The sequence below is a fragment of the Sciurus carolinensis genome, chromosome 3 (genome assembly GCF_902686445.1).
Source record: "Sciurus carolinensis chromosome 3, mSciCar1.2, whole genome shotgun sequence".
Lineage (NCBI taxonomy): Eukaryota > Metazoa > Chordata > Mammalia > Rodentia > Sciuridae > Sciurus > Sciurus carolinensis.
In genome coordinates, this window is record NC_062215.1 from 26796551 (window position 1) to 26814870 (window position 18320).

Here is an 18320-nt window from a genome sequence, read left to right on the forward strand (position 1 = left end):
AGGAGAGGAAAGGGGTGTTCTCAGCAAGGGGTCATGGTATGGAGCTCATATGAGGGTTTAAGGAATTTTGGCTCAGGACCTGAGTCAGCTTTTTTGTGTTTGGGGCAACAATCTAAATGTCTTAATCAGTGCCTGAGACGGTTCCAGGCCCCGACTTGGGCTCAAGCCAGCTAAGATAAACCTGCAGCTGGCTGGGTCATCAGGTTTGTCCAGGCACTCTGTGATTTCGTCGTCAGGACCCGAAAAAGAAGGGTGTGTGGTTTGCCAGACAGGAGTGGGGGACTGTTTGTAAGTCGACAGGTCTGAGATCTATGAGACTCTAGACTCTTGCTATGGTGTGTCTCAGGTTGAACCTGACCACACAGTAGAGCTGGGTGAGAACAGGGCAGCTGATTGAGGGTGGGAAGGTAGTGCGGAGACAGGCAACCAGGGACATATAGCGAAAGGTATGCAATATTTTCCCAAGGAGTACAGAGGGCAGGGTACAGAGACTAGAGCAGATGGCCCTCAGAGGAGGGTGCTGAGAGAGACTCCGTGCGTGCGGCTAGAAGCGAGGACGCGGATGAGTGAGGCCCAGGGCTTAACCAGGGCTTAAGCAAAGGGGTGGGGAAGGGAAGGCTGACTTTCAGAGGTGGTAAGGATAAAGACTTGGGGGCGCCTGAGGGCAGGGGAATCAGGTGGACGCAGGCGCTGGGGCAGAGGGTGAAAGTCGATGGAATTGACAGGGGAAGAGAACTCAAGACCAGCCGCACGTTCTCGCCGCGGAGAAGTGGAAGCAGGAAGCACTGAGACAAGAGCAGTCTTGATTGGGGAGGCTCTGGAGTAGGGGGACAAATCACTTCCCGCCTCGTAACTCGGGTAGTCTCCCGCAAGGCGAGGGCGTGCACCTGCAGGTCGCTGGGCGGGGACAAGGCCGCCAGCCGCGTCCGGCCGGCCGGGCATCCCCGGGTTGGGCGGCGCGCCCTCCGGGGTGTGGCCGTCTCGCGCCCCGCCCCCGCCCCTCCTCCTCCTCCTCCTCTGGCTCCCTGGTCGGGTGGTCGCTCAGATTTCGGTCTCGCAGCACATCCACCGCCTGTCCAGCAGCTCCCGGGTAAGGCTGTGTGCGCTCTCCGCCACCACTCTGTCCCGATTCGCCGCGGGATCCGGGCCCCGGTCTGCACGCGCCCGCGGCCCTCCGCAGCACCGCGCTGGTCGGAGCCGGGTCCCCAGCACCTCCCCTGCGCCGGCCTTGGGGCACTGCAGAGGGGTGGCGGCGCCTGCAGGAGCAGGGCGGATGCGTCCGGGAAGCCACGTGTCCCCAAGGCCTGGGAGGTGGGTGGCCGGGCGGGCGTCCACGTGGCCTCCCCGACTCGGGCCGCGGCCCCGGTGGGGCTGCGTCCTGGCGGACGCCCGGCCCTGACTGCGCCTCGGGTCCCGCAGGACCATGGCCAACCTCGAACGCACCTTCATCGCCATCAAGCCGGACGGCGTGCAGCGCGGCCTGGTGGGCGAGATCATCAAGCGCTTCGAGCAGAAGGGGTTCCGGCTGGTGGCCATGAAGTTCCTTCGGGTAACGCTCCCTAGCTCCCTGCCCACTCGGCCGCCCGGACGCGGTGTTTGCCCTCCCCGCAGCGGTTAGTCTGCGTCTCCTTTCCGGGTTGGAGTCCGCTTGGTTGACTGCGATCGCGCGAGAAGCCCTTTGCCCTCGACCCCTCCCCAGGGCTGCCATGGCCCTCTGACCCTTTCCCGATGCTCGGGGAGGACCGACGCCCTTGGGAAGGTTAAGCGGAGGTAACATGACTCCTGCCCGGGGCCGGCTTCCTTCCCTCGGAGCGTCCAGGTGGCTTAGAACCGCGGCCCTGCCCGACTGTCGCAGGCGGGCAGCAGCGAGTGGAGGAAGCCAGGGGCCCGTTTCCGGGCGCACGCGGGTCTACCCACGCACAGGCCGGAGGTTTGCAGTCCTGTACTTTGCCTGCTACTTGAGGATGACAGGTTCTGGGTGCAGCTTTCATCCTTTGACAGGGGGTAGTGACTGTATTTCCCACTTCAGATTTGGGACACAGATCTGAACCCCAATACTGAAGGGTTAAGTACTGAAAACTTAATAAGTCCAAGTTCATCAGAGAAGAGAATGTTCTGTTATCATCTGAAATGATTAAAAGGGCCTCCTCGGTAGGCCACAGGAGTTTCATGTGATTTCCATGTGACTTATCCTTCAGTTGCAGCCAACATTTAACTTCTTAAGTCTGGATCCTCAGATGCCGTCTGTTTAGGATTATAAAATCCATAATGTCATTGACAAGGATGTCTTTATGGTCAGAAGTCTTTCTGCTAAAATGGCATCAGTTGCATGGTTTGGCTAGGATTCTTTTTTTCTTTTCCTTTTTTTTTTTTTTTTTTTTTTTCTTTTTAGTACTGTGAATTGAACCCAGGGGCATTTTACCCCTGAGCTTTATCCCCAGTCCCCTTAAAATTTTTTTTCTCCTTTTTTATTTTTTTGGGGTACCAGGGATTGGACCTAGGGCTTCATGCATGTTAGGCAAGCACTCTACCATGAAGCTACATCCCCAGTCTTTTAAAAAAAAATTCGAGTGCTCGCTTTGGCAGCATATATACTAAAATTGGAATGATACAAAGAAGATTAGCATGGCCCCTGGACAAGGATGACCCGCAAATTCACTTCGTAGGGAACCTGCCCCATTGATGAGGGAGAGGATGGGGTGGAGCCATACTTGAACCTTTACAGCTTGTTTCCTAACTGGACCCTCTGAATATCAGGCCTCTGAGGACCATCTGAAGCAGCACTACATTGACCTGAAAGATCGACCCTTCTTCCCAGGGCTGGTGAAGTACATGAACTCAGGGCCAGTGGTGGCTATGGTGAGTGCTTGTTGGGGATCAAAGACGACCAGGGAGATTGCTAAGTGCCTACCTGTTCCTTTTTTTAGACACCCCACCCAAAATTGTTCCTTTTACAAATGGGTCCTGCTGGAGTTATTAACTAGGAGTTTGGGAGGAGAAGGGAAAAGGAATCTGACTTTAGGAAAAAAGGACACTTTATGGTAAATTCCCCCAGGGCTAGCCTCACTGCCAACAAAAAAAAGTACCAGATTTCTTAGGTTTATCAGGTGTTTTTCACCATGTTTCGTAGACTTAAATACTTTCTAAAATTTTCTTATGAAAAATTTGAACTTAAGTATGTAATACATACTTAAAAAGTCTCTAATCCTATGCTAGAGATGAAGCATTTCCAGATGGCATTAATGTTCAGTTGGGAGTGAACAAAAGTAGAGGGTGTAATAGAGAGGAGCCAAAATTGAGAAAGAGCACTTCCTGTTTCCCTGGCATGACTTCCCTCCTATTTTCCCTGGAATGCTTTCCCTTTTAAATCAACCTTTACCATCTCTTGCTGTCACTTTACCCCTTCTTCAACTATTTTTTTCTGTTTGTGGCTCTATAAATCCCCTAAGTTTAGACTGTGTCTGGATCCTATTTTTGGAATAGAATTTGTCACATAGGCGTCTGCTCTCTGGTGGGATTATCATTGATTGGTCTAATTGATGTGTGCTCTTAGGTAGGGGTATTTGTCCTGAATGTTCCTGAGTAGCAGATCTGTTGCTATAATTCCTTTCCCCTCTGGTCAAGGTCTGGGAGGGGCTGAATGTGGTGAAGACAGGCCGAGTGATGCTTGGGGAGACAAATCCAGCAGATTCTAAACCAGGTACCATTCGAGGGGATTTCTGCATTCAAGTTGGCAGGTAAGTCCTGGGATAGTGTCGATGACTTTAACTCCTGGGGTGCATTGATGACTTTACTCACTTAAATGGAGTATAAAGCAAATGTTTTGGGTATATTCCATTTTTCAAAATATCTGAACTTTAAATTAGATGGAGATTATTATTGGATAAAAACTTTCATGCATAGCTACTTCCCCAGGTTACTCGAAATTTTAACCAAGTCACCACACAGGGGAGTTTCATATGGCAGTTACTGTGGCACAACCTCATAGGGTTTTAGCCTTGCCAAGCTTTGTATTTGGGGCATTGCATCCATGGGCACAAAATCTATACAAAAACCGTAGAGTTGAGATTCAAGTGGAATGAAGGGATTGTTATTAATAAACATGCATTCCATGGTTGGACTTTACAGATCAGTGATCCAAGAAAGAGTAGCAGCAATGGTCCTTGAGAATAATTACGTGTAGCTGGGTGTAGTGGTGCAAGCCTGTAGTCCCAGGGACCTTGGAGGCTGAGGCAGGAGGATCACAAGTTCAAGGCCAGCCTCAGCAACTTAGGCCCTAAGCAACTTTCCGAGACCCTGTTTCAAGATTAAAAAAAAAAGAAAAAGGGGTGAGGGCCAAGTGCAGTGGTCTTTGCTTGCAAACCCAGCAACTCAGGAGGCTGAGGCAGAAGGATTACATGTTTAAGGCCAGCCTTGGCAATTTAGTAAGACTTGTACCTGCACCCCCTGAGCCCCCTGCAAAAAAATAAATCACATCTAGTTAAGGTTTTGTTCTAGAGTAAGCTTGACTTTTTCTATATGCTTCAAAATTTGAGAAGGAATATTTTTGCAGCATCAGCTGGGTATCAAACTCATGGCTTCATGCATGCTAGGCAAGTACTCTACCACTGAGCCATATCCCCAGTCCTAGAAGTACTTTTTGAGGGGGGAAAACTTAAAAGTATAATATAGTTGAACCAATTAACCTTTTTCATCAAGCATCTTTACAGTCACTTTGTTGTTGAGATGGGGTATTGCTGTTACCCAGGCTAGTCCTGGACTCCTGGGCTTAAGTAATCCTCTTGCCTCAGCTCTTGGAATAGCACCTTCATTGTTTTTTTTTTTAAACCAGAGATTGAGCCCAGGGGTGCTTGACCATTGAGCCACATCCCCACTCCTTTATTTTTTATTTTTTTGAGACAGGATCTTACAATGTTGCTTAGGGCCTCACTAAGTTGCTGAGGCTGGTCTCCAACTTTAAATCCTCCTGTGTCTCTGGGATTACAGGCATGTGCTACCATGCCTGGCCATCTTCATAGTTTTATAGTTCGTTTTCAAAAATACTTTGGGGTATATAATTTGCTGCATCAAGTGGAAATTTGGCTGAAAAGTTCTGCAGTGGCTGTCCTTTGTTGTAACCATTAGTTAGATTTTTGCATTTTAAAACATGATAACTAGTAACTTTTCTTTCTTAGGAACATCATTCATGGCAGTGACTCCATACAAAGCGCTGAAAAAGAGATCAGCCTATGGTTTAAGCCTGAAGAATTGGTTGACTACAAGTCTTGTGCTCATGACTGGGTCTATGAATAGAGATGGTCAAAGCAGGGTCCCCGTCAGCACAACCAGAGGAGTCCTTGATCACAGCTGTTCATTCCACTGACTTGGAAGATAGAGTAGATCATTCTTTTCTAAAGCATATTTACCAATAAAGCCTTTGGAAGTGGGTGCAGTGGCTTGTGCTTATTTGATCCTAAGCTGAAAGAAATGACTTTGTACCCTGGTTACTGTGGCATTATCTAAAACCAGTAGTCCTATTTATTATGGAAGAAATATCTGATCCTTCTCAGAACCTGTGCATACTTCAACATGTTCTAGGGCTGGAGAGGAAAAGTGTAGTACTGGTTGTTTAAGGACTGGTAAGAAAATAAACATCCCTGATTGCTTTAGCTAATAGAGAAATGTTTATTTCTGAAAGGAGGATGTGTGGAAATGGTGAAACATGCACACTAGTAATCTACAAACTGAAGTTGTACAAATTTGGGCAAGTTACTTATGAAATCTAAAGACATTTAAAAAGGAATGCCTCCTACAAATGTAATGCTGGATTAAATGAAATAATGTATATAAAAATCATTAACCTCCAAATGTCTGGCCCGTAGCTACAACCCTATCAATTTTTTACCCTGGGCTAGAAGCAAGCATCCTGATTTTCAGATTAATTCTGCTGGACAGGCAGTTATGGAGTGCATTTGTAACACTATCTCTTGGAGTTTGGCATAAAAACTCACAGAAAAAGGTGGATTTCGATTAAAAAAAAAAAAAAAAAATATATATATATATATATATACATATTTTTGTTGTTGTTGCACCTTTGTTTTATTTATATGTGGTGCTGAGAATTGAATCCAGTGCCTCACACATGCTAGGCAAGTGCTGTATCATTGAGCCACAATTGCAGCCCTGTATTTAGTTTTAAGAAAATGATGAGGGGCTGGGGAGATAGCTCAGTCGGTAGAGTGCTTGCCTTGCAAGCACAAGGCCCTGGGTTCGATCCCCAGCACCCAAAAAAAAAAAAAAAAATGATGAGGGTCTGGGGAGATAGCTCAGTTGGTAGAGTGCTTGCCTTGTAAGCACAAGGCCCTGGGTTCGATCCCCAGCAACCCCCCCCCAAAAAAAAAAAAACCAAAGTGAAATCACTTCTGTGTAAGACTCAATACTGTATTTATTATGCAGATTGCTACACTAATTACAATGATTGACGTAATACATTTGGGGGCTGAAGTTCCTGAGGTGGAGTGCTTGCCTAGCACATTGAGGTGCTGGGTTTAATCCCCAGCACCACCAAAAAAGTGGTTTGGCTTCTGCCCATTGCTGGTATACAACTCCTAAGACCTTTGGATTCTCTTTAGTGAGAAGGGTCTTTTGTATGCCGAGGTGACTGGGGTGGGGGGCTGGTTCTTGGAACCAACTTGTGCCTATGCGGTTGGAACTGTCTCATCCCCCAACCTCTAGGAAGGGCAGGGGGCAGGCTAAATGTTGAGTTCATCACCAGTGGACTATGTTATCAGCCATTCCTGTATAATGGAATGCCCATAGCAAGCCAAAAGGACAAGGTTTGGGGAGATTCCACATTCCTGAAGTGCCTGGAGGGTGGTATCAGAGAAGACAGAAGTTTCATGTTCTTTCCACTTGACCTGCCTGTGCTTCTTATCTGTATTCTTTGTGTCCTTTATTTATTTATTTATTTATTTATTTATTTTTTTTGGGTGCTGGGGATCGAACCCAGGGCCTTGTGCTTGCAAGGCAAGCACTCTACCGACTGAGCTATCTCCCCAGCCCCTGTCCTTTATTTTAAAAAGGGTGATTGTAAAAGTGTTTCCCTGAGTTCTGTGAGCCAATTATGGAACCCAGATTTTATAGCCAGTTGGTTAGAAGTACAAGTCACAGCTTGGGGCTTATGACAGGCTCTAAAATGGGGTTGGGGGAACAGTCTTGGAGATGACTCTCCAGGTAGGCTGCCAGAATTGATCTGAAATTTGAATCAGAAAGGATAAAGTCTTCTGTAGAACTACTTAGTGGGGAGAAAGAAATGTATGCTGGTGTCAGCAGTGTTGACGTGGGGCTGGGCTGTAGCTCAGTGGTATAGCACCTGCAGTCTAGCATGTGCAAAGCCCTGGCTTACATCTCCAGTACTGCAAAAACCAAAAGCAAAGCACACACAAAAAGCCTGTTAAACATGGTAACCCCAAACAGTTTGGGTCCTGGGCCCATGCTGGCTTCTCTTTCTCCCTACCAGCTAGGAGGAAACTGCTCACAGCATGCACGTGCCACCTGTACTGTTAGATGAGATCAGGCTGTACTGTTAGATGAGATCACAGGTTCCTTTTGGAAGGAACAGGGGCCTCTAAGAATTGCTTATAAGAAGGCATTCGATATTTTGAATAAACCATCCCCCTCAAACCTCAACACAGTAAAGAACTGCTCAAACACAGCTTAACTTTAACATTTTATTTTGTGTAAAAAAGGGCAAATTTAGTGAATTATTTTAATCTTGTACACAAAGTTATAATTTTAATGCTTTTCACATCCATGCTGAAAATTTGCAATTTGATAAAAATGAAAGGAACATAAATTTCTCTGAAGGAATTTTTCACGCCATTATATACACTTCATGAGAAAGTTTCAAACACTTTCTCAATGATCACAAGTTACCAGAAAATAAAAGATTAAATTTGTACAGATATTGATCTATATATCAAATACATACAGAAATGATGTAAAAACCTTATGCAGTTTGATCTCTGTCCTCAAAAGATTTGCCTAGGGACAGATGCTTTTCTTTTGTATAAATGACTGTGGCTTTATTTAAAATATGAAAATCAAAGGAAGAAACCCAGTTTAATCACAGTATTTTTAAAATCCCTTCCCAATATTAAAGGATCATTACCAAATATATAGCACCATAATACAAATATTGATGGGAGAGGGTATTCACATCACACAAAATTAATAATAATAAAAACAAACAAACACTGAAAACCCGTGTTAGTATCCGTAGAATAAGGAGTTGATAACAGCTTTAGCTTTCCTCATACACAGCAAGGAAAAGGTTAAAGAGTTTAAACTACCAAAAGTCCCCAAGTAATCCTAACAGGAAAACAAAAAACAAAAACAAAAAAACAAACCCAAGGTCAGCAGTACACTGTGAACCGTAAAAGAGAATGGGTCTACTGAGTTGTACAATCAGAGTTATGGCTAAGACATACATCTCCTCTGCATTGACTTATTTTCTGTTCTCAGCAGCAGGAGTTAGAGTATGAGCAATGAGGGCTTCAGGTTGTGTTTAGACCATAGGAAGTCCTTACCAACCCTTAACTGTTGGTCACTGGATCAAGACAAGAAACACTTCATGAGTATGTGGGAAATCCTAAAACACTCAGAGCCTGGTTTTGCTATAGAACTGGAAGCTTATAAAACCTGGCTACAAATGAGCATTCACAGAACTAATTACCAGGACTGGTTGGCTCCAAATCACATCCCTCCTGGTTTATTCAGTTCCCCAGAGGGCCCCTGTGCCCAAGGTACTGGTAGAGTACACCACAGGCTTCTTGAACCTGTATCATGGAACCAGAGTCCTGGATTTAATCCACTGAGCCTGAGAATAAAGACTGCTGTACCCTTTGCCTTGGAACTTTTCTAGGCTTTAAATTTATGGGAAGATTCTTTAAAGTTCAAGATTTGGGAGGTGTGAGGATGTCACATTTATGGTAGGTCCCTCTCAGCAATGTTGTTTAAGATAAATATCCAGTAAATTACAGCTGAATTCACATATATTTGACACATGAGAATCAACTTGCGCTGATGTGATCTGTATGTATGCCCCCAAAGAGTCAGTATTAAGAAATGGTGACATGCGAGTCCATACATTCTTACATTATAAAGTAACACATTTTACTTCCAGTAGCTACTACAAAACCTTATGATATTAACCCCTCTTGCATAGAATGAGGTAAACCTGTGCGTATTACCAATGCTATTATTCCCAAAAGTAGAGCAATATTTTAGAAAATAAATTGCTGGTTTTAAACGTTCTATGCATTTTAAAATTCAAACAAAAATCTTACCTAAAATGGTCTCCTGGGACTTTCTAACATTTTTTAAAGCATTCCATAGGCTGAAGGACTGTAGAGGTTAATCATTTTGATTAATTTCTAATTAGCCCTGCCTATATTCCAGAGGAGATGGTCAGTATTAACACTCTGAAGAGGCCAGGCTAAGACCCAGAAGCACTTCTACAACAGATGCAATGAATTCCTGAGAGTTTAGTTTATGAACCTCACTGGTAAACGCTAGAGCTCTCTCATTCAGTCACAACTCATAGGTTAGAAAACAGAGAGCAAACCTTTCACCAATTTACCCTTGTACCCTATTTTTAAAGGAAGCCATGTGAATTTTAAAATAGGGAATGTTCAAAATGGTCCAAATAAGTTATTACTGTTAAAATAAATTCTGACTACAATTAAAGATAATTCATACTGGATTGTATGAAAATTAAATTCTTTTTCAAATTAGTTTTCTAACAAATCCAAGCTAGTTAAATGTGGAGCTGGAATGATTTTGAAATCTAAACGTATTTTGGCTTTCAACAACTTTTGATTCTTTTGGTAATACAGAACATCTGTTTTGGTGTGTGATTATGCCAAGTTGCTGTCTCACAGATGGAGGGAAATGGCAGAGAATTGATCAGAATCCCTTTTGTGGGGTATTTTTTAGCAAGGAAAAGAAAACAAACTTAGGACAATATTACATTTTCCCTAACCCCATAGCATGTATATCGAGATCCTGTGGATCTTGTCAACCATTCCAGTTTAACATTTTAGTGTTAGATAATTTGAATCAATTTTTACTTAAACGAACATATAAATGTATCCAGAGTTCTTCCAGTTTCATACAGAACTCCAAATAAATTTTCACAGAATGAAAAACATTTCTGTACAAACATTTAAAATGGGCTGCAATAAAATGCCTACAAGCAGAATTAATTACCCCTTCCGTGATCTACGTGGTGATGAGCCCTCCATGAGGGGTTCAGTTGCATATTTCTGCAGCAAAGGAAGCTGGAGATGTGACTGGCCTAACTTCTAAAATCCAAAAATCTCCCAACAGGTACCAAAAAGGTTCATTTGTAATGACAGTTCATTTGCATTTACAACTATATCCTTCTTAAATCATTTCCTTCAATCCTGCTACCTAAACTTCAATCTTACCAAAAAAGTTAGATTTTCAGTTCTTGTTAACAATGCACATAAATCCAAACTTGGAAAATATTACAAAATTCTTTCAAAAGCTTCAAATACAACACAAAAATTGTCCATCTTTTTATAAATTGAAAAATTTCCCCCCCACCCGACTAAAATAGTTTCCCTACCCACCTGAAAAATCTGGAACTGAAATTTTCTGTGTTTAGCAAAATGTCCCAGTAGAATAGCCCACTGTACAGCTGGATTGATTATAAATCAGTTCTGTGTAAAATTTTTCCCGTCCCGCCCTCAGTTTCTGAGCCACCTCATGGCTCTTGTTTGATGTAGAAGTTGGCAGAGCCATTGCTTTCCTGATCAGATGCTCCTTGGAGGAAGTTGTAATCCTCTCCATCTAGCAACTCCTCCTTCAGCTGCAACGTAGTCACTGTATGAGAGAGAGAGAGAGAGAGAGAGAGAGAGAGAGAGAGAGAAGAGAGGAGAAAGGAATGTACGGGATGTTACCAAGCTTCTGGAATATCCAGATTTCCTTTACTCTTCATGTTCCTTCAGCTTTACAGTTAATAAGACTTCTTTATCAATAAATCTAAGAAGTAAACCCTGGAGGGCTGGGGATATAACTCAGTGGTAGAGTGCTTGCCTAGCATGGGTTTTGACTCCTGGCACTAGAAAAACCACAACACAACACAACACAACACAACACAACAACCCCTGCAAGTTTGAACATTTAATTTAAAAAATTATTAAGTGCTGGGTATCAACCCAGATTTGCATGTGCTAGGAAAGTGCTCTACCACTGAGATACACCTTGAGTTCAAATTTTAATTTTCAAATCATACTGGCAATTTAGGAATGTTTTAGAAAGGAATAATACTACACACTGGTCACTGCACAGTGGATGTCTTTGTTGGAATGCTAATCTAAAATAATTGTTCTTATGATTATGTATTCACTTTTATGTCAATGTCTACAGGAACAATGGCATATTTCTTGCATACTTCTGAGGTATAATAATAAATAACACAATATTATGACTTTAACATATATATATATATATTTATATTATGACTTTAATATAATCCCTACTCTCCCCAAGTGACACCTCTTATTTATTTTTGTAGCACTGGGAATCAAGTTCAGGGCCTTGGGCACAGAAGGCAAGTGCTTCATATCACTGAGCTACTAGCTAGCCCGGGATTATCGTCATTAAAAAGATTCCCTAAAGAAAAAAAAAGGCAGGGCTTGTTTGTGGCTCAGTGGCAGAGCACTTGCCTAGCATGTGTGACGCACTGAGTTCGATCCTCAGCACCACAGATAAGTAAGTAAATAAATGAAATGAAGGTACTGTGTCCATCTATAACTAAATTTAAAAAAAAGGGCATGAATCTCATATTAAATACACAAATATGAATGTGAAACAATATTTACCATATAAATTACATTTATAAAAATAAATCTTATATTAAACTATATTTAAACCAAAGTCAAAAAAAATTTGGGTACTTCTTTTAGTTAAATGTTTACTGGGCTAGAGGCACAGCTCAGTGGTAGAGCACTTGCCTCGCATTTGCAAAGGCTCTGGGTTCCAATCCCAACACCACACACACAAAAATGATTGACACCAACAATGTGAAAATCACTAATGCAAAACTGCCAACTTGTCCAATGAGATCACTTAATACTAGTACTCATTGCCTGACCAAGTTGTTATCTGACGACTTGCTTTTTAATGAAAACAAATTTATAGTATAGGCAATACTCAATTTATGGATAGGTCATGTTTGAGTAGATCTTAATTTCTGAGTAGATCTTAATTTCTATGGAGGACTATTTTTCAATTTTCAATATTTTGACAGGAAAGAGTAATTTCATCTTTGCTGGGTCCAAAGTTGATCTTAGGTCCAAATTTTAGGTTAAGTTTAACTCTGAGACTTTCCTATCTCCTTTAATAAACTACTCTTGTTACCATCCCTCAACCTAACTACCTAGTATCATTAGCCTGCCCACAAAATTTCGCTTCAAAAAATTACTTTACTTTTCTAATGACAATGATCTTAGCTAGGTGTCAGACTACTTTTAACAACTACCCAACCTCTCAGAGATGTGTTCAGGTTTCTTAAAAGTTACTGTCCAGGGGCAGGGGCTATAGCTCAGTGGCAGAGCACTTGCCTACTAGCATGTGCAAGGCCCTGGGTCAATTCCCAGTAGTTACTGTCCAACCAAAATTGAGTTGGTAGAGTTTCAAAAAACAAAAACAACAACAAGGTACTAGGGATTGAACTCAGGGGTACTAGACCACTTAGCCACACCCTCAGTTATTCTGTATTTTATTTAGAGATAGGGTCTCACTGAGTTGCTTAGTGCCTCACTGTTGCTGAGGCTGAGGCTAGCTCTGAACTTGAGATCCTCCTGTCTCAGCCTCTCAAGCTGCTGGGATTACAGGCATGCACTGTGCTGGGCAAAAAAAATTTTTTTTTTTTTTTTTTGTGGGCAGTACTGGGTATTGAACCCAGGGGCACTCTACCACTGAGCTATATCCCCAGCTCTTTTTATTCTTTATGTTGAGACAGGATCTTGTTAAATTGCCTAGGCTAATCTTGAACTTGTGATCTTCCTACCTCAGCCCCTTGAATCACTGGATTACTGAACACTGGTGTACGCTACCACACCTGGCGAAGTTACAAATAATTTGAAATACAGGTGAGGTGGTCTCTTAAAATTATTACAATCACTGGACTCTGGTCCCATGATGAGTAATGCTAACCTTCCTCAACTTCTTTAGCATACACAGGATCTGCTAAATTGGAGGTCACAAACTATCCCCCTCTCACCTGGGCCTGGTGCAAGCTAGACAAGTGCTCCACCACTGAGCTATATACCTTTTTAAAAATTAATTTGACTTATTTTCAATCTTGATATTTCACATAGAAATCTGAAAAATAGAGAGAACTGGCAACGTTTAGCATCCTTAAAGAGCTATATGACCAGTGGGGACTGACTGGCCGCCACACCCTGTATCTGGGCAGGCTGAGATTCCCATCTACCACCATACCCCCAGGCTCATGGTGTTTGCTTTACTCACTGAAATAATTGCTGGCCTCTTCAGGCATCTGGCTCCAAATCATTGTTTATTTGTGTGTATTTTGTATCTTTTCAATAACAATCTGGAATGAAGGATGAAAATACAGGAGTCCCCCTTTATCTTTGGTTTCACTTTGTTTTTTTTTTGGTGGGGCTGGGGATTGAACCCAGGGTCTTTTTCATGCTAGGCATGAAAACTGAGCTATATCCCCAGCCCCTTGGTTTCACTTTTGCAGTTTCAGGTTTCTATGGTCAACTGCAGTTTGAAAACACTGAATGGAAAATTCCAGTAAAAAATAATTCATAAATTCTACATTGTGCCTTATTCTGAGTACAGTGATGAAATCTTTTGCAGTTTGGGATGTAAATTCTCCCTCTGTTAGGTGTATTTGTGCAATATACATTGCCTGCCTGTTAGTCACTTAGTAGTTATCTAGGTTATTGGATGGACTGTCATAATATTATAGTATGTGTGCTCAAGTAACTGTTTACTCACCCCAAAGCACAAGAGCAATAATGTTGGCAATTTTATCATAGCACATTGTTATGGTTTTTCTATTTTATTATTAGTTATTGTTAATTTCTTTCTTTCTTTCTTTCTTTCTTTCTTTCTTTTTTTTTTTTTTTTTGCGGTGCTGGGGATTGAACCCAGGGCCTCTTGCAAGCACTCTACCAACTGAGCTATATCCCCAGCCCTATTGTTAATTTCTTAATGTGCTTAATTTATAAATTAAGCTTTATAATATGTATATATGTTAAGAAAAAACAACATATATGTTAGAGTTTATGTGGTTTCAGGTATCTACTCAGGGGGTCTTGGAAAATACTCCACTTGGATAAGGGGAACTACTGAATATGGAATGTAAACTGGGAATATTTTTTCAATATTTTTATTCAATTTTTTCAATATTTTGAAAATAAAAATATCAATTTATGAGAATTAGGTCTCAAGAGCATTAAGGGGAGTAAACATTTACATTTTTCATTCGACAGTAATGCTGTCACTATGTAGAACAACATTAAAATGGCTACACCTCTGTGTGTGTGTGGTGCTAAGGATGGAAACCAGGATCTTGTGCACATGCATACTACGCAAGTCCTCTTAACAGTGAGCTACACCTCCAACCCCATATCCTGATTTTAATACAGAAGATTATTTTTAAAAATTAATGGCCTTTGACATCTTATTTACTCATTTACAGAATAATCTTCTGAGCAATGACAACTTAATTCTCATCTTACTTTGGTACCTGGGTTGGTACTGGTGGTTGAAAATTCAATAGGCCAAAGACAGAAAAGTGAATACACTGTGTATAATAACAGCAAAACTAACACCAATCAGACAGTTGAAAAGTAAAGCAAACAAGACTGTGCAGTTCTTTCCTTTCTTTAAAAAAGACTACTTAATAAAAATGCTGTTACAAAGAACAGTATTAAATGTATAATAGCTATCCTTTACCTCTAACCAACATGTATTAAAGTGTTAGGAACATTTTAACAATACCACAAAGATAAACACATAGACAACAAAACCCAAGTTCATTAAAGGTGCAGTACCCACAATAAAAGGTTGATTCAAACAATATCTTGCTATAGGATGATCAGATGGCTAAATGAATGGGAATTATCGTGCTTCAAGATCAAACATGTTCCATTCAAACAGATGTTTTATTTTTTAATGTTAAGAAAGATAAGCTGAGATTCTAAAGCACATCTGAAACTATGTGCATTTGCCACTAATAACAAATTTCTGGATTAGGCTTCTAGTCATGTTAATATATGGAAATGATGTGCTTAAAAAAATCACTCAAGATACAGGTGAAACATTCAATCAGATGTGGAATGTTTTAATGCAAAGTTTCACTGGTTTCATGGAACTGAAAATAAAGCCTGTCTGGTATGTTCAAACTATCATTTTCCTTTCCAGGCCTTATTCTCAATGAATGATGGATGAAATAGATCCTGTGGCCAAAAGTCATCTTCTACACAAATGCTTTTTCTTAGCTCTCTTTTTAAAAAGAAAGTCACTTTGTTGACACTAATCACTAACATTTCAGGAGATAAAACTGAAATGACATTTTCCCACCTACAAAGCCCACAAAAAATTCTCTCAACAGCTAACCAAATTGCAGTTTTCAGACAGGTAAGGTAACAATGCAGTCCCTACAGTTTCACCAGAGTAAAATCACACCACGTCCCACAAGATGTACCCCCAAGTCAGAAGATATGACAGGCACTAATGGAAAAAGGAAGTCACATAAGAAGCCATGTGCTGCTTTCTGTTTGGCAAGTCTATTCTAAATTCTTGAGTTGTGCCAATCTAAGAAGTCAAGCTGTTTTACATGAATCGGGACCTCTCACAAAATGACACATGCCTCTAAAATTAGTGTGTCTTAAGAAAACTCACCCAAAATCCCATAAAAATTCAAACATATTCAGAACTCATAATGTCCACACTTAATTAGGTAAAGGAAGATTATTTCATAATTAGCAAGTATAAAATGAAAAGCTAAACAAGAAAAGAAACTGGAAGCTTTTTCAGATTATGAAGGTTTTTCCATTAAAGAGCAGGTAACTTTGGATTTGTAATTCTAGTCTGTTTCATATGAAAGTTTTGTAATTTCCTCTAGATATTAGGGTATCAGAGTGATCACAAGAAAAACAGGCTGGGAAAGAGCAAGAGGACCTAACAGACTAGGAGAGATACAAAAGCTAAAGAACACTTCCTAAAGTGGGGGGTGGGGGAGGGGGGGAAAAGACTGATAACTTCTGGTGCAAAAATGTTAGCAAATGGAAGAAAGAGAAGAAAATAGGTAGGCACTAAATCTCATCTAGGTTTCCAACACACAAAAGACATTTTAAGGAATACTGAGAACTTTGGCTTTGAAGCTATATGATCTGGACTCATGCCTAAAGTTCATCATGTGAAACTGAAGCTCTCTGGCATCCTCTGAAAACACCCGCTTTGTTCTTAGCAATTACAAAGGGCAAAAATTATCCCTTCTGCAGTTTTCCTAATAATCTAACCAATTAATCTCAAAGTAAATGCCATTTTCCTAATAAGTCACTCACTATACATACATAAACATGAAATCATGGAAACAAATTTCAAATTCAACACAAAAATTATATAGATATCATATACCCAAAATTATGTTATCCAGTTATGTTCATGGTAAATGTTACTACCAAAAGCACACTTACTTTAGAAATCAACACAACCTTTTTCCATGAATGACACACTATGGAATGTTACAAACAAAGCCTCATGTTTGGATCTGACTGATCAGACTGTTCCCTCCTGACATATTTCTTTCCTAGGTCAAGTCACTCAGAAATCTGCCATTTTAATGAAACCATAAAATATTACAATTGCCTCACAGTTCCATAAACTGAAATAACTTTACCATAATTTGAAGCTCACCAAGTATTTTATAGCAACAAAAAAATCCTTTCCTGATGATTCATCTTTGTGATGTGACTACCAAGGATCAGTGAGAATGAATTTTTTAGTTAAAAGAAAAAGAAAACTTTAATGAGGCAGCATCTGACGCGCTAGACCATGCTTTGTCTCCCGCCACCCAGCCCGGCACTTTACCCTCTGCAGTACCTGCGGTGCTGAGTGACTCGTTACCTGTTTTGAGGCTGGGCCTGAACTCTCGGCTAGTGCTGGGAGGTGGGAAGGCCTCCGGGGCTGTCTGTGCTGGCAGGGCTCGGTATGGAGGAGGAGTCAACTCTTCGTCACCAGAGAAGCTCCTCCGCACCCCACCTGTCATGGGCAGGCTCGACAAACTGACAGGCTTCTTCCCAACTGGCATCTTCCTCTCTAAACATCAAGTCAGACTGAAGTAAGCTTTGACTTACGTGCGTGGTACGAAAAGTGCATTGCATAACTAGGAAGGCTGGGTCGCACAGGACACTCTGCAAAGAGAACCCACTATGGAAGGCTTGTATTTCTGACAACAATGGAGTGAGAGTGTTTGAATTTGTGTGAGTGTTGGGAGTGATAGTGGAGGACACTGTTTCTACTCTCCGAGTGATAATCCTACCTCCTAAGTCTCAAGTACATTTAAAACACAACAAAGCAAAATGAACTATGGAGAGCATTTGGTGTAGAGAATAGCTGTCTAATTTCTTTCAAGAAATCTCAGCTTGAGATAGGGTGAAAAACCAATGGAAGAGAAACAGGGTCTTTTTCCCCTTTCTCTAGCGGTGCTGGGGCCTCATAAACACTAGGCAAGTACTCTACACGGAGCTACACTCCCAGCCTGAGAGAAGATCTTAAAAGCACCACTTTCAGGGTAGTATTTACTGGCCACATAAGCTCAAATGTTGGTTTTCAGGGAGAAATCAAAGTAAAACAGTTTTAAATATATGATTCAGGTGGTAGGATTTTAGTGATATAAAATGTGCTCCCCTAACTTTTAGTTCACGATCCATTTTTTTGGGGGGGGGTACTAAGGGTTGAACCCAAGGATGCTTTACCACTGAGCTTCATCTCCAGTCCTTTTTGTTTTGTATTTTGAGATAGGGTCTTGCTTAATTGCTGAGGCTGGCCTTGAACTTGGGATCCTCTTGTCTCAGCCTCCTAAGTTGCTGAGACTACAGGCATGTACCAATATGCCTATAACAAAACATCCTTTCAGAAAACATTTCTAATTCTTATTGTGAAAAGCATTTCTAAAATATAAAAGCTCACTGCCTGAAAGTTCTTAAGCTAATTTCTTTTCAAACAAAATTTATTGCATTCTTTGGACAGTTTCATAAGACTTGTAGGAC

The 18320-nt window shown here is 41.4% G+C and overlaps 2 protein-coding genes and 1 pseudogene across 18 annotated transcripts in view; 2 read left to right on the forward strand and 1 right to left on the reverse strand.

Annotated features, from left to right (window-relative positions):
• Nucleotides 1-929: 929 nt before the first annotated feature.
• Nme2 (NME/NM23 nucleoside diphosphate kinase 2) lies at nucleotides 930-5431 on the forward strand. The gene is made up of 5 exons (XM_047545903.1): nucleotides 930-1090; nucleotides 1420-1549; nucleotides 2758-2859; nucleotides 3625-3737; nucleotides 5175-5431. Exons 2-5 carry the CDS (start codon nucleotides 1424-1426, stop codon nucleotides 5290-5292), a joined length of 459 nt encoding a protein of 152 aa, XP_047401859.1. The 5' UTR covers nucleotides 930-1090; nucleotides 1420-1423; the 3' UTR covers nucleotides 5293-5431.
• LOC124981481 (uncharacterized) lies at nucleotides 2571-2684 on the forward strand (annotated as a pseudogene).
• A 2270-nt stretch (nucleotides 5432-7701) lies between the features above and the next one.
• The window catches only part of Mbtd1 (mbt domain containing 1), a 63664-nt gene continuing 53045 nt past the window's right edge, over nucleotides 7702-18320 (reverse strand). For 13 of the 17 annotated variants that reach the window (XM_047542696.1, XM_047542691.1, XM_047542695.1 and 10 more), the window contains 2 exons: nucleotides 17176-17367; nucleotides 7702-10887 (listed from right to left, as the gene is read on the reverse strand). In XM_047542696.1, coding sequence (XP_047398652.1) covers nucleotides 10769-10887; nucleotides 17176-17367 — 311 coding nt within the window. In that variant the 3' untranslated portion in view covers nucleotides 7702-10768. Of the gene's footprint in view, nucleotides 10888-13542; nucleotides 13625-17175; nucleotides 17368-18320 lie in introns of all 17 variants that reach the window. The other 4 variants (XM_047542702.1, XM_047542701.1, XR_007107560.1 and 1 more) reach the window with 3 other exon arrangements.

What these genes read in the sequence shown, in the direction of transcription:
- Nme2 (XM_047545903.1), top strand. Translation starts at nt 1,424, where the DNA reads ATGGCCAACCTCGAACGCACCTTCATCGCCATCAAGCCGGACGGCGTG. An exon ending in CAGGGCCAGTGGTGGCTATG is followed by an intron (nt 2,860 to 3,624) that starts GTGAGTGCTTGT and finishes CCTCTGGTCAAG; the next exon opens with GTCTGGGAGGGGCTGAATGT. An exon ending in TTCTGCATTCAAGTTGGCAG is followed by an intron (nt 3,738 to 5,174) that starts GTAAGTCCTGGG and finishes TTTCTTTCTTAG; the next exon opens with GAACATCATTCATGGCAGTG.